Source organism: Acomys russatus, chromosome 17 (genome assembly GCF_903995435.1).
Source record: "Acomys russatus chromosome 17, mAcoRus1.1, whole genome shotgun sequence".
NCBI lineage: Eukaryota > Metazoa > Chordata > Mammalia > Rodentia > Muridae > Acomys > Acomys russatus.
This window is the reverse complement of record NC_067153.1, coordinates 27885933-27903738: the sequence shown is the minus strand read 5'-3', so window position 1 is coordinate 27903738 and position 17806 is coordinate 27885933. Positions and strand designations below refer to the sequence as shown.

General features: G+C 41.5%; 1 protein-coding gene across 1 annotated transcript in view; it reads right to left on the bottom strand.

Annotated features, from left to right (window-relative positions):
• Positions 1 to 9778: 9778 nt before the first annotated feature.
• The window catches only part of Sntb1 (syntrophin beta 1), a 244075-nt gene continuing 236047 nt past the window's right edge, over positions 9779 to 17806 (bottom strand). The window contains exons 7-8 of the mRNA XM_051159651.1: positions 13316 to 13506; positions 9779 to 10465 (exon numbers count right to left, since the gene is read on the bottom strand). Of these exons, the coding sequence (XP_051015608.1) occupies positions 10373 to 10465; positions 13316 to 13506 (284 nt within the window). The 3' untranslated portion in view covers positions 9779 to 10372. The remainder of the gene's footprint in view (positions 10466 to 13315; positions 13507 to 17806) is intronic.

Below are 17806 nucleotides of genomic sequence, written 5' to 3'. Positions count from 1 at the left end.
GTTTTTTTGAGACAGGCTCTCTCTGTGTGGCATTGGCTGTCCTGGACTCACTTTGTAGATCAGGCTGGCCTCGAACTCACAGAGATCCTCCTGCCTCTGACTCCGGAGTGCTGGGATTATAGCATGCACCACCACGCCCAACATAGATTCTTTGAACCATACTTTATCCAATTATGGGATCACTCAAGTTGGCGTCAACAGCATTTTGTTTTCTTTAATGGATCCTGGTTTTCTATCACACGTAAGACCCTAAGTCTTTATTACACACTGTGTATAATGAATATATGCCAATAAATAAATTAAAAAATAAGTATTAATGGTAATATAAAAAATTTTAAATGCATATTCAAATTTAAGAAAAAGCCATAAGCTGATACACTTTTAATATTTCTTTAAGTGAATATGTATAGCGTTTCAGGATTTGAATAAACTTTTGTAGTACTATTTGAAATGTAAAATTATGTCTATCTGATCAATAAAAAGTAAATGCATAAACAAATGTAAGTTATTAATCATTCATTACAAGTACTTAATATCAGCAAATATTCTTATCAAAAGCCACAAAGCTGAGGAAGTTACCACCGCAGGACTTGCAATGCTGATCAAGATACGGTGCTTAACAGTCCTGCCCACCAACCTTTTCTTTGAAAAACACAGGGCTTGAACAAGTGTATACCGTATTTTTCGGACTATAAGACACACTTTCCCCCCAAAAGTGGAGGGGAGGGGGCCGGGAATAAGGTTGTGTCTTATGGTCCAATTGCTGTTTTAAATGTTTTTTCTTGTTCTACTGCTCTAAAAACTGGATGTGTCTTATCAGGTGTGTATTATAGTCCAAAAAATATGGTACCTGTCCTTTTGGAAATATAAATGACGTGCTATGAGTGACCTCATACCATATGCAAGTGTTCACTTGATCTGTATACCTGTCCATATTGGAAGTATAAATAATATATTATGAATGACCTAACACCATATACACCTCAGGGCCTGGCCTGTACTCCCTGGGGCCTGGCCTGTACTCCCAGCAAATAGGTTCTGATTGGATCCTCCTCATCAGGGCTGCATTGAGGGGAATTATAAACTGCCATCATCAATCTCACTCTTCTGTTGTGTGATAGAGCACCATGGCCAAGACAATGTGTGGAATAGTTTGTTTGGGTTTACAGTTACAGAGGGGATGTTAGAGTCCAGCATGTCAGGTAAGTATTGGCAGCGAGTGGCAGGCATGGCCGCAGCAGCACAAAGCTGTAAGCTCACATCTTCAAACACAAGGACAAAGAAGAGAGAGTGAGTTGCAAGCAACCCACGCTTTACAGAGCCTGTCCCCTTAGTGTGCTTCCTCCAGCAAAGTTCCACCAAGGAACATTCCCAAATGGGACCAACAACTGAGGACCAAATAGTCAACCGTCCAAGAGCATCGGAGATGTTTCTTACGCAGACCATCACATTATCCCTCCACGATTCAAATTCGACTTAGCTACTAAGTTATCCTCATACCGTCTTGTTTTTCTTTTGTGAATGACCCAGAAAGATCTCTAAAAATAAACAGTGGTCGACAATATTTCAAATAAACCAGAAGCCAGGCACACGGGAAAATTTGTGATTACCCGGGAACTCTAGCAAACACTGTTTAATAGGAGCAAAACCTCAGGAGACAAGGGGGCAAAAGGGGGCTGGAGTCGAGCCGCCTGTACTCTGGGGATGTGCTCCAGGAGGGGAGCGCGGCTGGCCTGTTGTCCCTGTTCATTAAGCTTTGCAACTGAGTGACCTTGACGTGTGCTTGGGAGAGAAGGAAGCAGAGCTTCGACTTCAGCTGCTGGGGACTCACTTGTCTTCCAGGCATCGGGGCTGAACGTTTCTATTCTTTAGAATGGGAAGTTGGCATCTATACGTCTTTCACTTGAGAAGACCAGAACTGCAGGGCCCAAGTATTAGTCAGCTGTTATATGTGGTACTAGTATGTTCAGCAAGGCTGTTGCCTGAAGAGCCTGGAGGAGAGAGGTTGCACTGGCCTTTTCCCTGTATATATTTTGTATGCAGGAAGACTGAAAACAACGGTGTCCAGAGGGAAGAAGGCAGAACATGAAATAGTTCCACAACGCCTTGGCTTGTCCCTCATCATAGGTAGTTTTCATTCCCCTAACCCCTTCATCTACACTAGTAATAAGGTGTCCTTTTGTTGGTGGTGTTTCTTTTTGTTTCTTTTGAGATCGGGTTTCTCTGTGTAGCCTTGGCTGTCCTGGACTCATTTTGTAGACCAGGCTAGCCTCGAACTCATAGAGATCCACCGGCTGTCTGTGCTTCTCTGAGTGCTGGGATTAAAGGAGGGTGCCACCACAGCCGGCTCCAGTAAGCAAGCAATGGCTGATGTGAACTGGAGCCTAGAATTTTAGAACCTTGAAACTTCTCTCTCCTGGAACTGTGGCCTGAACACAACAGGGAGGTCATGTGGAGTGGAACCAAGGTGCCTATCTGCTAGCTAGCATCAGCTGCAGACCGGTACACACAGCATTAAGGAACTCCCCACCCACTATAATGCTCCATCCAAATACAGCCACATGAGTGAGCCCAGGCAACCACACCACAGACAGGGGGAGGGGTGGAGCAGCCTCATAAGGCCACACAAGAGGGACCAGGGTTGTCTTTTGGTGTGCCAAGGCCCTAGGCTATAAGGTAATGCACTTTAGATAAACATTAGGTTGCAATCAGATCCAAAAATGAACTGCAAGAGAGAACATGGCAAACAGTTCAGTTATCAATATTATAGTTGAGAAAAAGAAGGGATCACTTACTCTTTTGGACTGTTTTGAAAGCTCATGAGGGAAGACACCCCTGTCCCCACCCTCCAGTGCTGTACAGATGAAGCTTATAAAGCTGAACAGCTATAATTAATAGAGCATTATCGAAGGTCTTTCTTGGTCATTGCCTGTGGGTTCTTGTGAGAAAATAGGCTTTATTCATCCAAGAATTGTAACTAAAAGTTGCTAAAAATATAGCTGGCTCTCCTTTCTTTCAACATTCCTAGGCCTCGGTCCAAACCAAGACAGAATTGCAGCCTTCAGGCCAAGCGTGAGAGTAGGGCAGTCCCTGCCTGAGCCTGGAGTCATCCTGAGAGGTTTGTGCTTGGCAGGCCTTCCCTCACTCAGCTGCCAAAAAGCGCTTAGATACTCTGATTTCACATCAGCTCCCCTGGCCCTCTTTTGTCCACACCGAGCTTCCCTATCCCTGCCCCCTTGTGCTCTCCTTGCTGTAAAACTGATCAATGTCCTCTATCTGAGCCTCAGATGCTTCCAAAAAAAGGTCTTATTTGTGACTAAGCTTAATAAAAAAAAAAAAAAAAAAAGAAGAAAGAAAGAAAGAAAGAAAAAAGAAAAAGAAAAAGAAAAAAAGGGACAGAGAACAAAAAGCCAAAACAGAGGTGCCTACCGCGTTTCTGTTATCATTTCAACATGATGCTGTACTCTCTGTGGACATGGTTTAATCATTTTAATGAGCTATTAAACTTGCTTCCCTGAGTGAAATCAAATTTAGTGTCATTTAAAGGACAGCAGGTAAAATAAAAATTGATTTATGGTCACATACTCAAATAGGTCTATTATTCAGATTTTTATATAAACAGGCTAAAAATAATATTTACCATTCTCAGGATTTTATCCACAGAAAGAGCCCTTTTAAAAAGTTTTTTTTTTTCAGTGCACATTTAAGAAATCCATGTAACATTGAAGGGCTTTAGGTCATACCCACACACCCTGGAACTAATTTCCAGCCGTAACTTAGAGTAGGGGCCACGCTACATTTTTGTAAAGTTTCCTTCCAGATACCCCTTTTTTTAAGCAGGAGTATCTCATACATTTATCAATTGTTTCTCCATGCTTAGACCCATGGGCCCTTTCTGCACCAATCATTTTACCTACTTATTTTGTATGCAATTTTGAGACAGGGTCTTACCATATGTAGCCTTACACTTTTGTCAACCCTATGTCATATTCCCATATGCTATAATTATAGGTGTGTGCCTTTATTCCCATATACACACAAACACACATATATTTATTTTTCTGCTTGATGTCATGAGTGAAATTAATAATGCTTTTTAGAAGACAAAGCAAGTTCATTAGAAAACCAAACTTGAAGTAAGGACCAAAGATACAGCCAAGCCACTTCAGTGGCAGCAGGTAGCCTTTGTCAGATGAGATGTCACAGGACGGATGATGAATGCTGTAGCCCCGACTCAGCCAAGAACACAGAGAGGAGGGTAGCAAGCAGTATCTGCTCAGCTCCACCACACTGCTAACTTTAATTTGTCCTCTCGGATTTAAGTTCCCTACAGTTTTTGTTTGGCTCAGTGTTTTCAATTGCTATCCTCTGGGCAACACAAGCTGCTGTCATTTTTTTTTTTTTTTTTTTTTTTTTTAAATCTGATCAGCCATTCCTGCTTGCAAGAGTCCCTTCATAAGAAGGGTGGTGAGGAGAGTCAGTGGGCCCTCACCTGAGACTGCATCTGATCCCACTTGCACCTTCTCGCGGGGGTTATGCAATTCTATTCTAATTGAAAGCTACCTTGGGTTAGGGAGCTACTAGACTGGGAAATCTTCGTTATGGGATGAAACGCCATCAGTATGCCTAGGTGGTAGTCATTATCCATGTTCAGTGAAGATTTCCCCAGGTTCTTTCCTGGAACATGTACCTCAAGTAAGGTCCTGTGAATAAGCCCAAGAAACTCATTTATTTCCTGGGTTGAACTTTGGTGGACTCAGACTTTGGTTTGTTATTGGGACCTTCTAAAGAGGATGGTGGTGGTATACATTGTTCATGCTTCCCCAGGAAAGGGATTCTCACACTGTTCAGGTTATTTCTTTTAGTAACTCTCCAGGAAGCCACGTTGTGTGACCCCCCCCCCTCCTCCATGTGGCTTTTGATCCACATCTGGAACTGACAGGTGAAAGAACTCAGAAAGCCAGGTATGTATCTTTTGGTTGCCTGGCAACTGAGTGACAGCTCTAAGGGAGCGGTGTTTTCAAGCAAGCAATTGGTTTGCTACAAGTGGAAACATTTCGGTCGAGCAGAACTGGCTATGGTATGTAGGCTTAAGTAAGCATTTGAGAGAGTAGGAGACAGATGGTGTATTTGAGGAAGCTGAAGAGGTACAGGGAGTGTGTCCAGTACAGTGATGCAACCTCCCATAGATTCAGAGCATTTAGGAGTTGCTACCTCCTGAATGGAAGACTGTGATAATTTTCAACTTGACTTGGCGTAGGATCGCCTAAGAGGTGCCTCTCTAGGCATATTCATGAGGGTGTTCCCAGAAGTTTCAATGAAAGGAGAAGACTAGAATCTCTCAAACTTCCCCCCTTTAGTTGCTTTGTTCCTGGGTATGTGGTCATAGCAACAAGCAAATGAACTACTACAGAAGCATTAAGTAAAAAGTGATGCCAAAATAACGTATATTTCATTATGAAGCTGCTGGGGTATCCATACACTATTCAGACAAAACAAATTCCAGTTATATCTATGTTTGTAATAAAGCAGCAATGAACCAGGTACCTTGTGTTGATAACCCAGTGCCACATGCAGATATGTAGGGAGCTGTTTGCTGTTGTTGTTTTGTTTTTGTTTTTGTTTTTGTTTTTTTTAACATAAAACGTTACCAACCTTTTACCCCAAAGCAAAACAAAACCACCATCTTTCTTCCAAATCCATGGTAATTCATATCTAGAAAACCCAGGTCAAGAGAGGGTGGCAGGGAGAGAAGAAAATACAATCCAGGGCTTATTGAATGAAAATATTTTTATGAATAAAATGAAGTCAAGGTCTAGGCTCAGATAATAATGGGATTTTTTAAAATCTAAACGAATCTTAGAGGTTCCAGAAAGTGTATGGAGAAATACTTCCACTTGGTGAAGACCCATCACCAGTAAGAATAGCTAGCAACTCTCATTAAGTACCAATGGCAAGTTCCTTCCTTCTGCTTATTGTGACACCCAGCAGCACAGATTCTTGAAATGCCCCTAGTTGGGTATAGGAGTGCGCAGTGCTTGTGGCTTTTCATGAGAGCCTCAAGGAAGATTTGAATCCTGTTGAGATTTTACTGATTCTTTCAATGGCAGCATTGAAAGTTGCAGAACACTCACGCAAATCGTTGTGCGTACATATTAGTGTACATGAATGCTGTATTGATATGCTTATTTGGCTGGTTATAAATGCTACAAAGATGCTCTTTTAGGTTTGTACACTTGTACAATCATAGCTCATTTCCAAAAAGGTACATTTTAAAATTTTTTATAGGTTTGTCAAATTGCTCTCCAAGTTATTGCCAAATTATATTTATTGGTGGCTTTATTCATGCTTGCTCTGATCGTCCATCACGAGATATCTGAAAAGGTTTTAATCTTGGTCTTAGTTTAAAGAATGAAATTGAAGATTTTCAAATGTCCAACGAAAAGCTGTTTTTTTCCGTCTTGTCTTACATTAGTTGTTGCTGCCAGCCTTGGGTTGTCTCTGTATATAGGACATTTATGTGGAAGAGAAATTGGACTTCCAGTGTTTTCTAGGGTCAAACAGGGGTCATGCCTAAAGGTAGACAAATACAAGTTTTTGGCGCCAAGAATGCAAGACCTTTCAAATGACTCTAGCCAGCCAGCAAATGAGTGCGTCTGCCTGGCAAGATAAGCAGTGCTTTCCTCATGCTGGAAAATTTCAATTTCAGGCTGGACGCACAGTGCCGCAGTGTTCATGAAGAGACTCCCGAGGTCAGTGGCACGTGCTAGAAGGTCAGTGTTGCCCGTATGGCAGCACCCGGGACACAATGCATGTGTGAGATGAGCTTAGGTGGTGGGAGCTTTAAAAAATAAGTGTTAATTGGTGTCTAGCCAGCTTTCTATGTCAACACCACATTGCGATGCTGCTAGCAGATCATACACCTTATTTATTAATGCATGAAAGTGGTACCGCCGGAAAAAACTGAGCAGAAATATGCTTCACAGCTTCTAGGTCTTTGAACCTCCCACCCACCCCCCGCCCTCCCCCAGACTCTATGGTTCTAAATCTTAAAGTTTCAATCAGGGCAATGATTCCTAAATGCTGGCCTATTACATCTATTGCCAGAAATCGCAACAGGAACCAGCTGCAGTGCAACAGAGAACTGAAGCATTTGGAGCTTGGTGCAGGGGTCAGATTTTGGTTAAAAGTGAGAGGCCTAAATTGTTGGTGAAAACCCATTTGAAACTATATTCAGGTTAATAATTTAGGAAAAATACTAACATTTTGAGAAAGCTATCAACATTTGCTGCATTGCATAAGACACTGCCCGCATTTTAAATGGATTCTGAAATAAAGCGAAGGCAGGCACTGGCCCTGGTGTTCTGTTGTCCCATCAATGCCTCTAAGACCTATCTTTACGGGAACGAAACACGGTCTCTTCACATGCACACAGCTCTCTGAGACTGTCATGAAGTCACCGTCCAGTCAGTTCATCCCATGATGTACTTAAAATACAAGCTTATGCTTTGTAGATCTAGGGCAAATATTTATTTAGTTTATATAGAAATTGGGCATGAGGTTCATGTGGCAGAGGAGAGGGGAATAAACACAGGCAGATTTGAAAAAAACAACCCGAGAGACACTCAAAAATCGCTTGTACGCCTCATTGATGCCATTCATTAAATACCTCTATCTGGGTAGTTCATAATAATTGTAGAGTTTGATTTCTATTATTCAGCTCATGTTTTAAAAAACACATCATCTCTATCCCCCTCGCCATCTTTAAGTGCCCAAGAGATGAGTAACATGGGCACATTATCCGTCTGGCAACTGCGGAGGAATCTACGCAGCAAAGATTGTTTGCCTGTACTTGTTTTTATTTAGGAACAGGCATTATGGGGTCTATAATTCACAGAATTAAGAACAAAGCAAATTGGAAAAAAAGTAAATTCCTCCCAAATGCTTAAGTTGATTCACCGACCGAGACATGAGACAGACTTAGTTTGTGCCATCCACTAAAACCTAAGACAAGATGAAAAATATGCAGTAAAGTCATTATTTAAATATCATGATTAAAATTCAAGCTGAGAAATAATAGGGAATGTTTGAAATTGACTCACCATAGCCACTCTGATATGGTATACTTTAATTCAGAGGAAAAAAATCATTCATATACACAAGTCTTAGTAAAATTTTCTATTTCTTTCTAACAACACATTTTAATATACTTCAGAAAATGCATTGATTTTATTCAAATATATTTTCTTAAAATATAAATATTTAAATTAAAGTTTTAAAATGGAAAAGACAATTTTTGCTGACTCTTACCCAGATATCAATCAGTCTAAAACTTAAGCAATAAAAGAAACAATATCTGTAATTATGGTAATTTTAATTTGTCTATAAATATATAATAGAATCTTCGCAACTTGAGTGGTTTAACTCAAACTTCATGTAGTACCGAGCACCTTAGATTACATATTGTTGAATTAAACTATTGGAATTAATATATGCATCATGTTATTTACAATACATAAGTATAATTCTCTTGTATAACAACATTCCAGTGATTTCTGAAAATATATAGTGTGAAAGAGTACAATACAATTTACAAACACATCAACGCTTTCCTACAGTGCTGAAGTTGGCCTCCATTTTTCAACATTTTAAAATAGAAAACCAAACAAATGTCAGTGTCCTCTGGTGGTATTTCCTAAAGCATTGTCTATAAAACCCACTAGCTTCACAGATGCCCCATTATGAAGAACTGCCAGGCGTGGACTCCTCACCCCCACGTTGAAGACTGTGATCCATGAAGACCAGAAATGTTGAAGAGGCTAATAGATGTTTTAAGTCGCTACGTAGCAAATATTTTTATGAACAAGCTCCTAAATCAACTCCCCCCAATGTGAGAACACTGTTCATTGTCTCTTGGAGCAGGTGTTGTATGGGACGTGCTTTGGGGATATGATGGTTTAAAATACAACTGCAGCTCTATAAACACACAAATCTGAGGAAGCTTGGTTATGGGCCTTTAGGCAGTTTTACTTTGCATAGGTGTCTGCTAAACCATTACCCTTCAACTGATAAGCAGAACACAGAGCATGTGCTAATGTAAAACTACATTATAAACTACAAACTACAAAAAAATTATAAATTCTAGGGCTAATTTTTAGGGCTTGTGAAAAGTAAGTCCAAAATCAAATAATGGGTGTAGTTTTTAGTGAATGAATCTTAAAAGGCAAAATAACAAAAGCATTAAGTATTCATTGGCTAGATACTACCTCAAAATATTCTTGTAGAAAAATATCAGGTCATTATATCATTCCGTGGAATTCCAAAATTAATGTAGATGCTATCTGTAGATTTGACTATACCTCTGGTTCTGTATGTTTAAAACAGCATCATCAAGAACTGAGAGCCGCTTTCCATTACTTAAAATGCATGCATGCAAGAACAGGCAGAAACAAGGACCACTGAGAGGTACTTCTGCTGAAAACTGTGAAATGCAAGCAGTTAAGCCCCAACTATGTGACCAGTGTGTGTGTGTGTGTGTGTGTGTGTGTGTGTGTGTGTGTGTGTAGTGACAACATTTAAAAAATTGCTCAGAATTTGATTCCTGTAAATAAGGGTACTAGCTTTGGCTGTGAGACAGCATCCATGGGTGTAAATGTAGTTCCAGAATTAATCATCATTTATGTGTATGACCCCTCAGGATAGCTTTGCAATTGAAACAGTCCGCTTTGGCTCAGGTTCCACCAGCTGAAAGCTCAGGTCAGCATCCAATGCTTTATTCCATTCCTGCTCAGCATATGCTCATGAGAACAACAGGAATCACTCTGTACCAACTGAAAGGTAACTCATTAAGGAAATTAAGGAACAGCTGCTTCGCTCTTAAATAAAAGGTGGTGGTTGCTATCGTTGTTGTCTTTGCCTGCCGATGAAAGTTAGCTCAACTTGAACCAGGAAATGGATCGCAAGGAAGCAAGGGCTCATTGTTACTGGGCTCGGAGGAATAGGTGAAACTCTCCATTTCTCATCTGCACAGCACAGCTCTGGCTTACCTAGACACCAGTGTGATTCAGACCTGCTCACGTTGTTGTAATGGCTGTGTCCTTGGCTGTCATTATTTAAATGATATGCTGTATATATTCATCTGCCCTGGCCTCCTTAACCACGCTCTGTTCTACAAGTTTCATTCTCATGTCCCTTGTGGTATTTTATTTAAGGTGTCCCTTTCAGGTTCCCAAAACTGATGGAGGAGCCTGGGATATTACATGTGACTCCTGAGACATGAAGTGGGCTGAGCATGCTCCATCTGGTGTACTGCCTGATGTCACACTCCTGTGGCACTGCAGGCTTCCTTTCCTAAGGCAAGTCGCCTCTCGGTTCAGGCCACCAAGCCCAGTCTTGTAATCTTAGCTGATAGAAAGGAGTGGATGATGAAAACGATCGGCTTGGGGCAGGAGTGAAGGTCCAGTTGCTGAAATTGAAAAAAGACGAGAGCATGAGAGATCTTCAATTAATGCTTGGTGGAGCATAGTGATTCTCACATCAAGCCAACCTATATGCACTTCTATTTCTGCAGTGTTAACTAGAGCGGTTCTGTCCTCAAAACTTTGTTCTCAACGAGGTAAGAGAATAACTCTTTTAACTTACTTCTCACCACTCCCATACCTTTTTTTCTAAAACACGTTCTAACGAATTTACCTATAATAATTCTATAAATATTGATGGGACCCTTCTTTGTCGTCTAAACCACTTATTTTCAGCTCCACGGCAGTGAAGTTTATGCCAAGTCTGGTACAGCACGCAGCAGTTCAAATGTCTCATCTCAAGTTGTTTGGTGCTCAGCTCTGACAGTGTTTTAGATGTCTAATCTTGGCCAATTCATTTAAAATTCTTCTCAGTCCTACTAACAAACAAAATAATTAGAGTTGTAAACATGATCCTGTGTGTGGAACTGCCTTGTGACTTGTGAATACAGAATCATGCTAAGCAGCCCTGTCTTTGCCACCCTCTACCCTTGGACCATCATGGACACATGTCTATCTGATGATGACTTCTAAACTCATAGCATTCTCAGTGTGGTTCCTGCATAACCCAGGGCCCGCCTGACTAGAGCATAATGCTCCTCAGAAGTGGAATTATCACTTGAAGTAATTTAGAAAAATTTGGGCAACTTCCTGATTCTCTTCTGCCATCCCAAGCTCTGTTCTCATGGTGACGCTTCTGTGCAATATGCACAATGTGAGTGTGTAATAACACCTACCAAACCTAAGATTGCTTGTTATAGTGCAGTGTCTTGGTTTGGTTTTTGTTATTGTTGCCATGATAAAAACATTCTTTTTGTTGTTGTTGTTCAAGATTTTCATTGTTTATACAGTATTCTGCCTGAGCGTGTGCCTGCCTGCCAGAAGAGGGCACCAGATCTCATTATAGATGTTTGTCAGCTGCCATGTGTTTGCTGAGAATTGAACTCAGGACCTTTGGAAGAACAGCCTGTGCACTTGACCTCTGAGCCATCTCTTCAGCCCGATAAAAAACATTCTTACAATGACAGCTTAAGGGTGTATTTTAGCTCACAGTCCATCATTGTGAGGAAGTCAAGGCAGGAGGGGCTTGAAGCAGCTGGGCTGGTCACATTGCACGCACCACCAGGAAACAGGGAGGAATGCATCCTGCCTTGCTAGAATCCTGGCCAGGCATGGGGGAGGGGAGCTTCCACCTCATTTCATGCAGTCAAGATAATCCTTCACTCTTAAACCAGTAAGAGGCAGCAATTGTCATTATCTCCATTTTTCATACGGAAAAACTAAAATCTAGAGCTGTTTTAAGCTTTATGAAACCACAGCTTTTACAGTCAATAAGGAAATGTGGACTCAAGTCTATCCGATGTTATAGCTGGAGATTAATTACCATATCCCATGTCACACACACACACACACACACACACAAAAAAGACACAATTTTGAAAAGTGATGTTAAAACTCTCTGCCTCAGTCTCTGTAGTTTATAGATGGGGTGACTTGAGTCCAAAGAAATGAAAGGAGCCAAATAACCTAGGACATACGCAAGGATAAAATAAAAGACTAATTCTTGTTCATTTCCACGTTGGTATAAAGCAGTTGCCTTTAAGAACAAGTACACGGATGGGTGATTGATAGACCAGCAATGAATGCGACGTGTTTTAGTGACAGGGACTTTCATGTCACTAGCTCATTTCAGTCATGGTCTCAGGCAACATATAAAGAACTGGAATACAGAAATACAAAAGGCCAAATCCAGAAGAATTCTGAGAATCCTTTGAAAAATGAAAGGAGTTCTCACACAGCGTGTAAGGGTCCACCACCGGAGAATGGACTTGGGCACCACTGCTGATAGTACCCATAGATAGCCACAGCCTGGCTTTGCACTGAGGTCAGCAGTGTCACGTGATGTGCAACCTTCTTGGTCTGAGTTGCGTGGCCTTTTAATTCTGTTCACTGTGAGCACGGCCCTTCCGCCCTAGTCAGCTTCTCCTGAGAACTGTAAAACACTTTCTTTGGACTTCCCAGGGAAGCCCACAGAAGAAACACCTGCACAAACTTTGTGCTAGGAAGTGGTAGAGGAAAGAGGGAGGGATGATGGAAGTCCAGCAGCTGAATGAAGTGCCAGGGAGCACTATTGCCCGCAGGTGGAAGAAGGTTCCAGTGTCATCTTCTGGGAACTTGGTTTCATACGTGTTTTGACTGTGTTGGGGAACAATGACCACACAGCAGTGTTAATTTAACCCTATGGACTATTTGCCCTGGTGTGCTACTCCTCAACTAGTAATGGGTTAACTTAGATGAATACTGCTTGATTGTAGCTCCCAACTTCTGTAGCCTTGGGCAGTCCCTCCTTTGACTCAGATGATGTCTATTGTCTATTTTCCCACTTCTCTTAGTTCTCTGCCCTGGCAGTGCTTATTTTACATACCTGCCCTCTTCCCCATGCCCTGGCGCAATGCCAAGGTTATATTAGCTGCTTAATGCATCTTTAAAATGAACGGTGCATATGTTAATCGTTTAATGCAAGACTTATAATGGATTCTTTCTCTAGATTCAAATACCTATGTCATTTTCTAATGAAAAATGAAACCAACGGAAAGATTTTGAGAAAACTGGATCTATTTAAAGCCTTTCAGTTCAATCCTACTTTCTCAAGGGTATCTGCAACAGGAGTCCGTAGCTACTGTGCTATGACGTGAGCAGGTTGTAGTTGCAAGGCAGCCCATCACTACCAAGTCCTTGCAGATGTGTGTCATAATGAAGCAAATGAAATCATATGGTCACAAGAAAAGCACACTTACGATCTCTCCTTCTTTGCCACCAAAGTCTAGATAAAGCATCTTGATTCCATCATCTGAAGACATTTTGAGCTTCTCATAGGGGGACTGTAAGATTGTCTTGGGAAAGGCACCCTCCTGAGGCTCAGTGGAAATAGAAAATCCATTGTCATAATGTATGGTCAAGCGGCATTCCTGGTTTCTGTAGGTGCAGGCTGAGAGAGAGAGAGAGGGAGAGAGAGAGGGAGAGAAGTGGGTGGGTGAGACATGTATCCGTTTACTCAGGCACTGAATTATTTTAGTTTCTTCAAACTAGTGTCCAACCCAAATTTTTTATTAAAATGAGAGAAGAAAAAAAAAACATAGTTCCCATACGTCTTAGATTGACTTTGATGTAATTTAGCAATCCTCAGGAACTGAGAGTCTGTGGAATGTTTTCTGGGCTCCAGTTCTTAGCTTACCTCTCACAACATATATGGCAACAGGAAAGGTGTGCTTGACTTCCCGTGGCCAGGGGGGCCTGGCTTTCAGCCAGAAACAACAGACATTTTTTGTTAATAAAGTAAGCTGCCTCTGTTGCATCATCATCACCATCATCATGTTATCTGCATGGATACACCCACCCACGCACACTCACACGCACGCATCTACACACACAGGCAATCAATCCCTTATTATCCTACCAAAGTCAACACATGTGTCATGCTTAAGAGGTCAGAAGTGAACAGTTAAAAAATAACCTACATTTTTAAAAAGGCCCAACAAAGTTTTTTTTCTTTCTTTTTTTCTTTTTTATTACTTTTTTTTTTTCAAAGTTTATTTCAGAAATTGAAAGAGCATTTCCTTTCATTTCCCCTAAGACTTTGGCTCCAGGAAGTGCTGCTGCAGAGAGATCTGTACTGTGGCATCTTTCATGAGGATCTTTCTGTAACCCCCCTGTTTATGAGGTGTTCAGATGCTTTCTGCTGGGTGGATGGGGGAGCATGAACAGGCCACCTCCAATCCAGAGGAACACTGGACACCTCCAATCTGGAAGAACAAAAGGCTAAACCTTGTGAGCAATCCAGATGTGGGCTTGTAGCTGGAAGCTTAGCTGTGGAGGAAGAATCCAGTACTTTAAGCCAAATACCTGGGCAGGATGGGGACAGTCATGAGCACCCTAGCTCCTGTTGAGGAAAGTATCCCTTATATCTTCACCAAACATTTCTGGAAAAGGGTATCAATTATCGAACTGGATTTACATTGCCTCATAAAACACTGCCTTCAACAGACCTCTGTAGGCCAACTGGCCCAGGCTTTGATCCACATCGAAGTGAATATTAAGCGAAACCAGGATGCTTCCTTTGCTGGGGTGGAGCTGCAAGCGGCACTGACACATAAAGCTGTCATTAATTGAGAAACAACTCCGTGTTACCTTTAGTTCTGCTCCGATTTCTAAACACACGGAACACGATTCCACCCCCTACGCCGACTTAAGAAGCAGAAACATTTCACTAATGCTATATAGGGCTTAGAAAAAAACTAAAGCTCAGAGAAGAGACAATATCACCACCTGGGGGGATGCTTAGCTTTGAAAATTCAAGTTCTTTTTTTTTTTTTTAATGAAAATTCAAGTTCTTTCTTCTCTGTTTTATGCTCCTTTCTCCATGCGCTGGCACTCAGACTTAGAGGGGTTTCGGGGCAGGGGGTTGACAGTGAGTCTCTCAGCCTCCCTGTCTCATGAATAGTGACAGATGGCGACAACTACACAGGGGAGACCTTTGGATTTTGGGGGAAGAAATAGCATGTCTCCTGGCCACAGAATGAGAAGGCGTCCTTTCAAATGGGGCTCTGATGAACACACTTGCCTTTTTCCTGACTTACTGTAAGCATTTCCCAACTTGTACTCTATGAGTTCACCTTTTTAAAAGGTTTTTCTCTGGTAGATCCAAGTGTTTTGCCCTCTGCCACCCCAGCCCCCAGTCCAAGGACAACCAAGGACAGTGTCACAGAGATAGTAATGGCTTTCCATCCTGGGCCCTCCCTTTTGTGAATTTTCGTTTCTTGTGCCTGCAGCATACATATATAAATAGGCTCCAAGCATAGTTTTGTTTGTGCTTTCCCCACATTTGAACTTTAAAGTTATTCGATTAGTTATTCTGATCTGGCTGTGATACACTTTCATTGCAGAAGACCTCAAATGATGTCTGTGGTCTTTACTAGGTGGAATTAGTTATCCAAAGAAGTTCTCTATCTCCACGGGATAAACTAAACACATGGCAGTGTTAAACGAAGCTTTGATGAAAACAGAAGTCTCTTCCCCCAAGTCTCTGGAGTCATCATTCAAGCTGCAACTGGGTTGTGTCTTTAATCATTTCTCTGCTACCGCCCACTGGCTCGGTTTACACAATTCTTTGTTGTTTTCCTTTGGCTAGTGTGTCACCGGCCTTAGTGTTTTCCTATTGATGGAAGTGGTGTCTACATACTAAATAGAAAGGAAAACAAACCAAATCCTTTGGGGTGCTTTCATTCTTTCCTAAAGTCAATGCATTGGGTCTGAAGTTCCCTGGTACCACACGTAACTTTATTAAACGTAGCATCTGATTGGCTTGAGCCTTTCCCAACTCTCAGATTGACAGCCTGCCTTTCTTGCCAGATACCATAGTCACACAACTTTCAGGAGCACTTCTAACAGGTTATCAACAATAGCAGGACATGTTCAGCTTTTAAGATAATCATTAACAGACACTGATCAAGACACCGATCATGGTGGCAAATGTTTCTAATCCCAACATTCGGTAAGACTGTCAATTTGAAACACACCAAGGCTACACACTGACATACTATCTTTAAAAAAAAAAAAAAAAAAAAAAAAAAAAAAAAAAAAAAAAAAAAAAAAAGGACACTGATTATATTGGGTATACTGCAGCAGAAATTCTACCACACATTTGGAGACAATTTGGAAAAACCCCACAACACGCTACTGTGTGTCCTGGGTATTTAGAGCACTCCTGGGTATCTGAGAGGTGGTACCTTAGGGCAGTTCTCCTCAAAGAGTAGCCCACGGTCCAGTAAGCATCACTGCCTCCTGGAATTCATTATATGAGATTCTCATGCACCATGTCGTGCTGCAGAATCTGAATCTCTGGAGGGAGGAGAGGTCAGCCATCCATGCCTCTGAGTAGAAAATCATTGTTTTGTTATTGTGCAGGAAGTTTTGGTACATATTTTCTAGCTGTCCTGGGGGAGTCCTCATCCTCTATAGAGTGCAGAGGCTCAGCGGAGTTGATGGAAATGTTACAGATTTACACCGTCCTGGGAAGCAGCTATTTAGCACAAGTGACTATGGAGCACAAACAGTGACACAACTGAGGAAATCATTAAGCTTTAATTAATTCAAATTTAGCTAGCTTCACAGAGATTATTATACTAGGCAGTGCAAATCTTGGGTGATAATTATAAGGCTAGCAACTAATAATAATAATTCTTCACACGACCCTCAGAAGTGTGCCCTGTTTTTCTGATTATAGTGATGGGGTGGAAGAACCAAAGAGATGAAGCAAATGACTAAGAAATAACAGAGTGGGGATGTGAACCCAGGTCAGTTGCCATTCAAAGCGACCAAGTGTGACTACAAGCTTCTACTGCCATCCATCCTCAGAGCCACAGAAAAATATGTAAGGTAGAATGGGAGAAGAGGTAAACTGTATTACAAGCAGTGACTTCGAGGAACTCAGAAGTCCCTGGGAGACACGATGAGGAGATGCTTAATTGTCACAGAATGCCTTGCTCTTAAGTGCAGCAGGGGGCTTGGGAAAGGTTCACCATAGATGTCAGAACTAGAAATTGTAATAGTGCCCTGGGCCAGAAACAACAGCATCACAGACACTGTGGGCTTTGTATACGATAGTCTATATACACCATGTCAAATATGGGATGTGTATTCTATGGTGTGTATTATACACACACACACACATGCACAGCCATGAATACACACACACATGTACATACATACATGTGTACATACACACACCACATACATGTACACAAACACACCTGAATTAAGTTTTACCAAACACGACAATATTTACACTGATATCTCTAATCTCATTTAAAAAACATTAGCCTTGTTCTAGCTGGCTTATTTGGAACACATAGTGGGTTGTTTCTTACAATAAAAAACAAAAAGACACTTCACAGAATGCCTAACACAGAGTAGGTATGCAGTAAGCGACGTGGAGTAGAAGGGTCCCTCCTTCCATCCATCCATCCATTCTTAGTCATTTTGGGGAGGCCTCTCTGGCAGTGGACTTCTCCCAGCCTGTCTCTGCCCCTTCATTCATGCCAGTGAGAGTTAATCTAGAGCCACCGTGTATTCAGATGTTAGTTGCTTGCCCCTTGAGATTCTTATTGCTTTACAAGTAGACCATCACTTACCCCAAATGTTGCTTTGTAACCTTGCTTCCAAAGAATCCCTGTTTGGCCTATAAAATCCCTACAGCTGAGCAGGACAGAAGTGAGGTAGGCATGGCCAAG